Source organism: Anas acuta, chromosome 1, assembly GCF_963932015.1.
Source record: "Anas acuta chromosome 1, bAnaAcu1.1, whole genome shotgun sequence".
NCBI classification, from domain to species: domain Eukaryota; kingdom Metazoa; phylum Chordata; class Aves; order Anseriformes; family Anatidae; genus Anas; species Anas acuta.
The window spans coordinates 124,092,135-124,104,143 of record NC_088979.1 but is presented as its reverse complement, the minus strand read 5'-3'; the positions used below and the strand labels follow the sequence as shown (position 1 = coordinate 124,104,143).

General features: G+C 39.8%; 1 protein-coding gene across 5 annotated transcripts in view; it reads left to right on the top strand.

Annotated features, from left to right (window-relative positions):
- EPHB6 (EPH receptor B6) overlaps positions 1–10,642 on the top strand; it is an 84,060-nt gene extending 73,418 nt beyond the window's left edge. For all 5 annotated transcript variants that reach the window (XM_068700271.1, XM_068700262.1, XM_068700243.1 and 2 more), the window contains one exon: positions 312–10,642. In XM_068700271.1, the coding sequence (XP_068556372.1) occupies positions 312–420 (109 nt within the window). In that variant the 3' untranslated portion in view covers positions 421–10,642. The remainder of the gene's footprint in view (positions 1–311) is intronic.
- The last annotated feature ends 1,367 nt before the right edge of the window (positions 10,643–12,009 follow it).

Here is a 12,009-nt window from a genome sequence, read left to right as displayed (position 1 = left end):
CATGAGAGCTGACATAGGTAATAAGCACTTACAGGGGATTTGTAGAACTAGCCATGCCCCTGCTAGGCTGAAGTGTTATGCAGAAGACAGGACCCAGGAAAAGGTTTCTTTTTGTATCCTAACCTTCAGAGTTAGCTCACACCCCTTCTGCCCACACACATTTTCCAAGCAGAAGCAGAAGTCTTGTTAAGTGCTTCTCAGACAATGGCGAAATCCACATATATTGATATGGAGTTACAGGGAAAGAGACTGGGAATGTGCAGAGTAAGAAGCCAGTTTTAACACCTTTTTCACCCTCTATTCTCTTGCAGAGATATCCAGCATATTGGAATCACCCTGGTTGGTCACCAGAAAAAGATACTGAACAGCATTCAGCTCATGCGAGTCCATTTGAATCAGCTTGAACGAGTTGAAGTATGATGTTTAAACCATCCTTACTCCATGGGTCTCAAATTCTGGAAGGGTTCTAGGAGAATTCAGAAGAATTTTCACAGTAAGAAAAAGAGTTGGCAAGATGCTCCTTGAAGACTTAATGCACCCAGAGAGTGGACATTACGTGTCCCATTTCATCAACAAAAACAGAATCTTGCCATGATTTGAAAGCAGAGCTAAATAACTGGTGGCATTTAAATGTGGCTGACATCATACGTTAGGAGTAGATTGGGGGAGGGAACGTTATAATAACGTAGTGGGGAGCTGGAATAATAGTTTGGACAGATCACAAGCACCTGTTAGCTCTTCTCTGCTAACTAAAGGTATGAGATAACTTTACAAAGCCATTAGCAGGCTTTATCTGTGGCTGGGAGTCCAGCAAAGCTGCAAAGACATAGTAAAAGGTTACAAACAATGCCGTTTTTCCAAAAGAATATCATCATAATGTGAGAGAGGTCATCACTTGTGATGGGAAAATCAATTTCCACTTAGTGCACAACATGTAGTAAGCAATGAGACCTGGTAATTTTTACAGAGGTTGAGAGTAAAGGGCTCAAAATTCTATGCCATTTCATGTGCAGTTCTGGGGTCTATTCCATGATCCATGAGGGAAATTTACTAATCCACAGTGAGTCCTCGATGCTATGCAGCTTTATTTATGGCACTGCAACGGAATCAGATGATAAGGATTCCTATAATCCATACTGCTGGATCTGCAAGTGGAGAGGGAAACAAGTAGGTTCTGATTCTCGCCAAACCATTCTTGAGAGAAAAGGTGTAAGTTGCAATATTCTGATATCCTGAGCACTGGAATTTGAGCTTCAGTGCTTTTTGACCTCCTTACAAATATTGACAAGAGTGAGAGAAAGAAATCCAAAGTCCTTTGTTGTTGAAAAATGCTTGCTCCCTTCCTCACCCTCACCAGCTACAAAAGTTGATACAGATATTAGTTGAATTTTTTTTTTTCTGAAGAAAATGTGGACCTGCAGTAGTCAACTCCAAATAGACAATTGGATCAAGGGATATGAAACTCTTTCACAAGTTCTTTTCAGGAGTCAGCATGGCATGGTACTAGTCCCAGCAGTAAGTTCTGTCCCTAAAACAGGAATTTGAATTTTCTCAGGATCACCCATGCTGTCTGATTGGTAGTGCATGAGAATGATCAGAAGAGATGGGTTCTCTCCATTCAGATAGACTAGTACCTGCTTAAGGAAAGCAGGTACTAAGGAAAGCCTTCAGGCAGGGGCAAAGCATCAGGGTTTAGGACTCTGTCCTGTGTCTGTCCCTATACAGGAGTATGAAAGTGGAGCTTGAGAGTAAAACTTGTAAACTAAACACTTGTCCACTTCACCAACGCATAGGAAAGGAAATGGAAATGGCATTGTTAAGCAAGACCCCAATGAAGACATTGAATAAAAAGATGCCTTCTTTGTGTCTAGAGAGGGAATTGCCCTAGCTGTTCTGATCTGTGCGTGTCTGTTGGTTCACTGTGAACTAGTCATCAGCTTAGTATATTTTTCTAGCTGTCAAGGTTAGAGTAGCACAACTTCTGCAGGACTAACTCCTGTATGGTTTTAAGAATTCCCCCAGGCACACGAGTTATTGCCCAGATTTCTCCATATGACATCTATAATATGGAGTGCGTAAGAAGACTGAGTAACTGGTATCAATGCCTAGACCTTCATGAGGGCATTAGGCTTTTGTGAGGACTCAAGAGAGGTACACCTAAAAGAAGTGATAATATGTTGCAAAGCCTAATAGAATTTCTGCTTGAACACCACCTTTTTCCTATCTGGAAACAGAAAGCAACTTTACTTCAGTGCAAGCTGTTTCATAATTATTCCTGATGAGGTTCCTTGCATTTGCCTTCATGTTCTCCATTGCTGGACAGTCTTACAGTAGATACAATCAGCACCAGTATGTCAGTTCATGTATTGTCCTGGCAAAGAGGGTATCAGGTAAGCTATTTCCCACCTGTTCTGCTTTGGTAAAGGAATTCTCAGCCAGGAGCTATATATCTGTGTGTTCCTATCTCACTAAGCCATGGCTTGTTTATGTCAAAAGTGGGCTCTGCTCACCTCTTGATATTGAGGAAAGGCTCCATGACAGTGTTTGGCATCCAAGTATCCTCAGTGTATGTGCATTATGATATGGCATGCACCCTCCCTTTTTGTTTTGTTTATTTGATTTTTGAAATTCAAGGGTGTAGTGCTTACTTTGACAGCACTATACTTGGGCTAGCTGAGGGAGCACAGGCTGCTTAATACTACTGAAGGAGAGCGAGAAGAGGCTGTCCCTTAGTACAAATGTTCAGCAGATGAGATGATCTAGAAAGAAAGAAGGTGCTATAGCTTCCTTGGTCCCAGAAAATTCACATGTTGTTAAGCTCAGTGAAACCTCTGGATATGGTGGGAAGTGTGGAACAACACCAGGGAATTTACCTATTTGCCTTTAATAAGCAAACAAAGGTGGGGCCATCCCTCCTGATGAATCTTCTTTGGTCAGGTATTTCAGCCAATTAATCTAAGTTGGGGCTAGTATAAATGAATGCATCCAGCTTCCAGCCAGCCAGCCTTTGGCATGCTTTCTCAGCAGTCACTACACAGCTTTTATGCATACAGGTGCAACTGAGAAGGTGCAACAAAACTGGTTCTTTCTCTTCACTGAAACCAGCTGATATTGAAGGCAATGAGCTGTTCACATCTATGTCATGCTTGCAACTGTACATGACTATCAAGCAGCCTAAGGATTTTAGATTGCATGCAAATTTGAATCTCTAGATGGTAAAATGAAGCACAGATAAACAAACCTCATGTCCTACTAAAGAACTACAGTCTAATCCTTCAATCCTTCACTTTTCAACTCTGTATGGAAGAAATAACGACACTCCTGTGTCATTTTCACTCAGAATTTACTTTTTTTTTTTTTTTTTTTTTTTTAGACATTCAGCATCTTCATACTCTTTGTATGGAGCTGTTTCACTTCCGGGCTTTTCCTTCCTGCTGCAGGGAGCTGTGAAATCACTGTGTGTCCACCTTTACAGCCTGTTGTAGTGTGTTCAGAGAGGAATTACTCCCCCTGGTGTTCTGCTTCCTGAAACACGGAAGAAGGCTTAGCAGCCCTCAAACAGCCGTGTCCCCTATCTCCCTTTTCTGCGTGATGAAAACAGAAAACTCTTCCTGAAATATCCGCAGTTGAAACATGCAAATTCATGATGACATATCAAAATTTCTTTCTGGTTTCTGCCATGGCCTTGTTCTTTGAACAACATGGTCTTTTGGTCAACTGCTTTAAGAGCAGGTCCCAAATACAAGTACAATGAAGTGGCATCTTGACATTTATGTCTCAAGTAATTAATTGAGTTTGGACTGTTATTTATGTCTCATGCACAACTAAGTGTGCTTACGTAACCAGGATAAAGCTGTTTGCTTCCAAAAACTTGGATTTTTTTCTAGTTTGCAGTGGCACTAGAAATTATTGTTGGCTAAAACTAGATTTTAGTTATAATCAAGCAACTCTTCCTCGCTATGTTTTGGAAACTTAAAGAAACCTATTACTGGCCATACATTTGGGGCTCTGTAAGTGAACAGAAGATTAAAAAATAAGCAAAGCATAGAAGTCAGATAATTTGACAGATATGAATGAAAAGGCACTACCTAAAATAAACTATTTTAAAATAGATCTGCTAGTGCCTGTTAAAAAAAGGACAACATTTGTAATATATCCTAATGTCTCTACTATAAGCTAAGTTGTAAAACTGTTACTGCTATAATCTGCCATCTCTGCAGATTCATAACAAGAAAGAACAATAATAATGATGATGATGATAAACAAATGTGTTGTTTTCCCAATGAAGAAAGCTATAGTAGAAATACCAGCAGTCGAACAGCTGAGAACAATTTTTTTTACTTATTAAATATTTTCGCAAACTGAAATATCTGTCAATCAAACCTATCAATTAGCAAAATAAATGTCAGTGTAGGGACATAGGATCAAGCGAACATCAGTTTAACTGCATGCACACAGAACTTAGTTGGAATGGAATATTTATTGTTAAATTGATAGACTGTTTGATTTTTTCAAATTTAGGATGCTCTTTAGATCTCTCTGGAAAATAGTACTAGTTTGTTAAGATAAGGCTGAGGATATTAGGTTGAGTAGCTTCCTACAAATATTTATCTAAAGATCAATGAAAAGTTTATGACACAGCTCTTACCTGGACACAGGCAGTGCAGCACAATTTGCAAGCTGAACTGAAAGTTCAGCTTTCAGTACCATGGACTCATGTGTAGTCCCTTTTCTTATGCTTGTGAGATGATGCCTTCCCTTCAGAAAGTATGCAGATATGCTTTTGCTATGCCTTTTGTATGATAGTAATAATATCCTTAATCTTTGTTTGATAAGGTCTAACAATGTGAGATTTCCATACCACCTGGTTATCATCTTGACACTTACGTGGGACACATTATTTAAAGGAGTATAATTCAGGAGTGGGCATGAATGGAAAAAAACTGGATGATATTCAAGATTAAGCATGAAGAGGCACTTTCTAACAAGGAAGGTTTATGGAGCTGTGACTATACAAAGACATTTACTTAGGACCCCTTTAAGCTGTGTTCCTTGCATCATCATGACCTGTAGATAAAAATAAGCTACTCAGGGCATGGGAGTGGGAACCTGATTTTTAATGTTCTGATGCAATCTTTTTCCTGGTTCTTGTTCAGCCTAAGATTTCAGAACTCCACACCGGATCCCAATAATCCAATTCTGCATTATGTTGTTTCTTTCACTGGGTCTCACTTTTTAGAACCAGGTAGTCCTTCCTGATAGGTGTAAACACATGAATTTACTGTGATTAGCTGTCTAATCTAACAGAATATATCTGAGGTATACATCTGTTCTCTAGACAATAGCTCTGACCACAGATTCCAGAGTGAGGACAGAAGCATCATGGAGGCTTCCTCTCCAGCATTACAGCAGTGGCAACAAACTATTAAATAAATAAATAATAAATAAATAAATAAATGAGTAAATGTTTACAGGCATTGAGGGATGCAGAAGCAGAAGAAATAGGTGAGTATTTCCATAGCTGCTATAAGACCAGTGTAGGAAAAATAAAATCCACCTGTTCTAATTACCTTAGAAGTCAAAAAACATCTAAATGTACTTCTCATACCATTGCTCATAAATACTCAGTTCTTCCCTCTGCCAGAAAATCCACAACTCTTATCAACCAAATGTGCCTCACATGTCAATCGGACTCCAATTCTACTCCTGCCAGGACTTGAAGCAGTCTGTCTTTTCCAACACACTCTTCAAATTTCAAAATTATGTAACTGAAAAGTTTTCTTACCTGTGCTTTCCAAAGTTCATCCTGCTTATGACCATCTTCCATTGGATGCCACCCATCGTAGCAACGAGCAAGTTGAGCATAAGAAGAGTGGCAATAACGGCAAAGGCTAAATAACTGATGCCACAAATGAAGGGTAGGTCCACTTCATAGCTGGCAGGTCCGTCAATGTTGCTGAGGAAGAGCTCAAAGGTACTGAAAAATGCCATGGGATAGTTGTAGAAGTGGCCCAGCTCATCAGGATCCCGGGTCTTGCAGATGATGTAAAAAGCTAACAGAGAAGAGAGAAGAGGAAGAACTGGGGGAAGAAAGTGGGGACGGAGGGAGAAGAGAAGTATTATCAAGGCCTCACCAGCATAATCTGGCCATCTTTGTAAACTACAGCATCAGATATTAGTCCAAACAGTAAGATCAGTCAGTCTTGTCTCCTATGTATGTGTCCTGTTTTCAGCTAGGACAGCTTTCTTCCTAGTAGTTGGTATGGTGCTATGTTTTGGATTTACAATGAGAATAATGTTGATCACACACTGATGTTTAGTTGTTGCTGAGCAGTGCTTACACTCAGTCAAGGACTTCTCAGTTTCTCATGCTGCCCTGCCAGCGAGGAGGCTGGGGGTGCACAAGAAGCTGGAAGGGGACAGAACCAGGACAGCTAACCCAATCTGGCCAAAGGACTATTGCGTACCATATGACATCATGCTGAAAAATAAAAAGGGAGGGACTTGGCAATGGGAGAAAGACCACTGCTCCTCAATGTCTGGCTGGACATCAGTCAGCAGGCGGTGAGCAATTACATTGTGCATCACTTGTTTTGTAAATTCTTTATTATTATTATTATACCTTCCTTTGCTATTAAACTGTCTTTCAACCCCTGAGTTTTACTTTTTTTTTTTTTAATTCTCTCCCCCATCCGACTGTGGAGGAGTGAGTGAATGGCTGTGAGGTGCTTAGCTTCCTGCTGGGTTAAACCTAAACAGTCCTTCTGGCACCTAACTTGTGGCAAGAAGGGTTATGATAATGACAGATCTGATCAGAGTGTATTAAAACAAAAATGTCATCTGTATTATATAAATTAAATAGTTGCTGGTCACAATATAGTTTTTTTGTTTGGTTGGTTGGTTGTTTTTGGTTTTTTTTTGAGTTGTTGTGCTTGTTCTCAGAGCTGTGTTATGTAATCCCTTATTTTCTCTCTATGTTCCCTGTCATGCTGTTGATCATCTCTGGGGACTGGTTTAAGGTTATAATTTTGCTGTACTGTGTAACACCAGCTTATGATATGATAAAATTACCAGTCTTGAGACTAATCTGATTACAATAGCTCTTGAGAATATTGAATATCCTTGGGGTGTTCAAGCCAGCATGGTCCTATTGTTATGTCTCCTGAATATGTTTCAGATTTTGTTTAAGGTTAAAATACTATTTAAGAATGCCACCCAGAGATCTGCCCTGAGGCAGGATAGTTAGGAGTGGCAGGGAGTGTGGGAAGCTGTGGGCAGGCTCCTAGAACAGTGGACACTTCCAGTGCTTTGAAACATCACCCCTGAACAATGCAGAATCCTGAAAAACTAGTAAAATATTTGTAAAAAACTATGCTGTCACCCTGGTAGTTCCAGAAAGACACAAATCACTGCAACATGCTGGGGCCTGGCCCATACCCTACAAAGCCCTGTTCAACAGTATTCAGCATCCTCAAGGGGAAGAGAAGTTCTCTAAATCTTATGACATAACAACAGGCAATGCACCTACCCCAACCCTCGTGACAGGTACTGCAGCTGAACCAAAGAACCAACTTGTGCTGATATTACTGACCCCTATATTCAGGAAGAAACAATAGATGCGAGTCAACTTATTTAGAAAGGGAAGAAACTTCTACTAATGGAAAGGAGGAAGAAGTTGACAAGGCAGCCTATTCTGAAGCAGGGCCATCACAAGAACGAAAGAGGCAGAACTAATAAATGAGGTAGTAACCACCTGATCCCTATCCCAATGAGCTGTAAAGATATGTGAAAAGATTTAATCTGTCATTCAGACAAGCACTTTGTCACCTGGCTGTTCTGGTGCTGGGATAATGGGGCCAGTAGCCTGGAACTGGAGTTCAAAGAAGCCAAGTGTCTGGGAACCCTTTCTAGGGAAATGGGCACAAGCCCTGAGTCACTGGAAGTGACTCCTGTCAGGTGTGAAGGAAAGATATCCCTTCAAGGAAGATGTTATATGTTTCAGGCAACTGAAGTTCCATAAAGAGAGGTATCCAGTACTTGAGGGAATTAGCCATGCTGGAGGTGATTTATGGTGACCTGGACAACAACCTGTTATCCAAAGATTCAGATGAAGTCAAGTGCAGGTGACCCATGTGGCAGAAGTTTGTACAGAGCACACCATTGCTGTATGCCAATTCATTAGCAGTTGGATGGCCAACTCCAGCAATATGAAGAAAGTCTCTCTCTCCCTGCAGGCCTGTGTCTAACTGAGGAGAAATTTTTCCAAAAGGTTCAGCAACTCACAGAGAACATGTTTTCCTTCCCAACTGTACGAACCACTATATCAGCTATTAGGAGCAAACATTCCTCTGCTCAAGAGGGTACTGGATGCACCAGTACATTGACTGCACCCATTGACTGCACCAGGGCTGGAAACACAGTCCTATAATTTGCGATTGACTGTTACGGACTGCAGTGGAACAGGGTGAAGCTCCTGAACAATTGTAATACTTTGACAACATGTGTGGGGCAACACAGCAAAAGAAGTTTTTGAGAAAGGGAAGGAAATTGTCAAAATCCATCTGAAAAACATCTTGCCATAAAACAAAGTAACAAAGGACCTGCACAGGAGATCCTGTTTTTAGGAATAAAATGGCAGGCAAAAACTGGTCACAATCAAGATTTCTTTTTTTTTTTTTTTTTTCCTTTTGGAGTTGTTTGCTTGTTCTCAGAGCTGTGTTATGTAATACCTTACTTTCTTTTTTCTTGATCACATCCACTGGGATCTAATGACATGGCATTGAATGGGTATATCACATCCCTTATCACAAACCAGCCTCTTGGAAAATCAAATAATATGACTACACTGAGAGCAACGGGTGCTGGGACATTTAAGCATTGGGATACACATTTAGCAAAAGTCACCTGGTTAGTCAATGCTAGGGGATCTGCCAATTGAGCTGCCCCTGCTCATTCAAAACCCTTACAGACTGTACAAGGGTATGAAGTCCCTGGACTGCACACAAAAAAAACATGATGGGGAAGACAGTTTGGGTTGTTTCTGCTGCAGGCAAAAGCAAACTTATCCTTGGGACTGCTTTTGCTCAAGGACCTGGGTGCACTTGGTGGGTTAATGCAGAAGGATGGGGAATTCTGATTTACCTTGAGGTACAGTTCAGGGGGATTTGATTTGGGGTGAGAATAGCCAATGACTTGATTCTTATAATGTTAATTGCTGTATAATGCTGCATATAATCACTACTATAATGGCTATATGCCATATCAACAATATTAAAGTAAGAATCACCTAGATTAATGAAGAATAAATTTAGATGGAACTAGGCGAAGTGCAACAGTGATGGAACTAGACTTGAATTCAGCAGCAACAATCCAACACCACACACTATCTCTCCTGCCCTGAATGACTTTTATGACAGATGGAACCCAAAGTCATGGACTAAATGAACTCATTGGACATTTTAGAGCACTGGCCCATAGACAAAGGGAATGATGTCTGTGTTTATACATCAAAAGACAGGAAAGGTGGTGGTGATTAATTTGGATGTATTGGAAAGTCTGGGACCTGAGCATAATGTGGATGGCATAGAAAAGAGAGTGAATATTCTGTTTTTTGCTGGGATAGAGTTAATTTTCTTCTGAGTAGTTGGTATGGTGCTATGTTTTGGATTTACAGTGAGAATAATGTTGATAACACACTGATGTTTTAGTTGACCCAATCTGGCCAAAGGGATATTCAGTACCACATGACATCATGTTGAACAATAAAAATGGAGGAGTTGGCCAGGGGACTGCCACTGCCTGGGGACAAGCTGGCATCAGTCAGCAAGTGGTGAGCAATTGTATTGTGCATCACTAGTTTTGTATATTCTTTATTATTGTTGTTGTTATTGTTGTTGTTATTTTTCCCTTCCTTTTCTGTCCTGTCTCAACCCATGAGTTTTACTTACTTTTTTTTATTTATTTTTTTTCTGATTCTCTCCCCCATCCCACTGTGGGGTAGTGAGTGAATGGCTGTGTGGTGATTAGCTGCCTCCCATGTCAAATGACAGCAGTATGCATATGTTTAAGTTTATTTACTTGTAACTACCTCAATAAGCCCTTCTTAGGATCTTTGGTGCTCCTGAGTTCAAAATTCTGTTATGTTTGTTTTTGATGGGCCAATATTCTGTTGTCACTTCCTGATCTATCCAAACTGGTTGGAACAATATAAATTTAATGGCTACATCATTCAGAGGTTTTATTGAAAGACAATCAAAATGCCTGGCTTTGCTGTATTCGTTCACATATTTTATGAAATTCTAGGGAACACATCAATAACAGAGTAAATTCATATTGTCTCTGAAGAAGAATGAGAAGAATGTAGATTCTCTCTTACTATGGGGTACAGTACTTTTTCAGAAGTTGAATCAAATTCCAGCAGTCCTCTGCTCTTCCTCTGAATTCATACCCTGAATTTAGGTCCACTAGATAATCTTTCCTTTTATGGAACCAAGTCAAAATAACTTTGTGGGCAGCTATATTAGGTCACTTATAAATTCTTGGACTGGGTGAGCAGGAAAGGACAGAAAAATGAGAAGGAAGGAAAAGGAAAAATGTGGAGGATAGAAAGGTGATAAAAAAAAAAAAAGAGAGAAAGAACAAAGTATTTGTGCACAGTCATACACATGTATGCTGTATAGTCACATCTATGTGTTCGAACTTGACTTACACATATCTTGGAGAACAAAATACTGCCTTTCCAGACATATATTCCACAGAATTCTGTTGATGGATATTTAAAATATGCTACCTCTTGGAAAATTTTGTTAGCCTTTAATACCTTCTAGCTTGTTTGTAGCACCTTGTTAGCTGACATATGCAAGGATCGTGCCTGTCATGAGCTAGCAGAACTGAAGTATCTCCAAGTATCATCTGCAGGTTAGACAAAGTACTAGCAATAGGACAAGTCATTTCACAAAGAACCCTGAGCACCTTGTGCAGAACAAGGAACACTGTCAGATCTCTTAGTCAGATCTCCTTCACTCCTCAGGACATTACATTTTACCCTTTTACCCGCTGTTGAGTTTAATTTATACTTGACTGAAGGATTATTTGCTAGAAAGGCATCTAATCCTGATTAATTCAGGAATGATAATTCTACCAGATACCTTGACTTGATTTCTCCATGGCTACTTAGTTTTATTATTGCGGTAATCTTTAACTGCAATTTGCCTTGCACTGTTTTTGTGCTACCAAATTAGAATAAAGAACTACTTGTAATATGGTATTTCTGTGTTTCTTGCCCTTATCAGGTCCCATCTTCCTTCTCTATACTCTAAAAAATTGAAATACTTAGATGGCTCCTTGTCACACAGATCATTTGGCCCACACACTATCATTAAGGTTCACTTCTTTGATGTATTTTTTGAATGTCGTTTTTAATTGAATATCAAGACCAGACACCATTGGTCTGGTCTCACTAATAGCATACACGGAAAGAAAATTAGCCTCTCACACTGATTCTATTCCCTTTTTATCCATCCACAGATCACAGTAAGGCTTTTACAATTGATTTCCTTGGCCACTAGGAAACCTAAATCCTTGTGAGGTCAATGCTTTTCAGAAAATCCATTCTAGGTAGAAAGAATATGCACTTTTTTTTTTTTCTCCAGCTGTCAAGGAGTAGCATTAGATTATTTTACAATGCTTGTCTGTCTTTAATCAGTATAATCAATCTATTCTGCAAAATAATAGACCATAGTCAATAAGTCATGTTTGAACCACATAGGCTCCATTTTATGAGAGCTTTGGTATCCACATCTCAAACCATATACAAGAATCACCTGAATTAAATAAAATTTAGCAGTGTCAGCCACATCTTCATAAGGCACAAGTTTTTGTAATTGTTCTGGACCTCCTTGTCAGAAGAATCTGGCAACAAGCTATTCCTGAGCATTAAGCATTACACTGTCCCAGGTGCAGAACCCCTCCAGAGAGTCAACGGCATCTCCCAGTTTAGTATCATCAGTG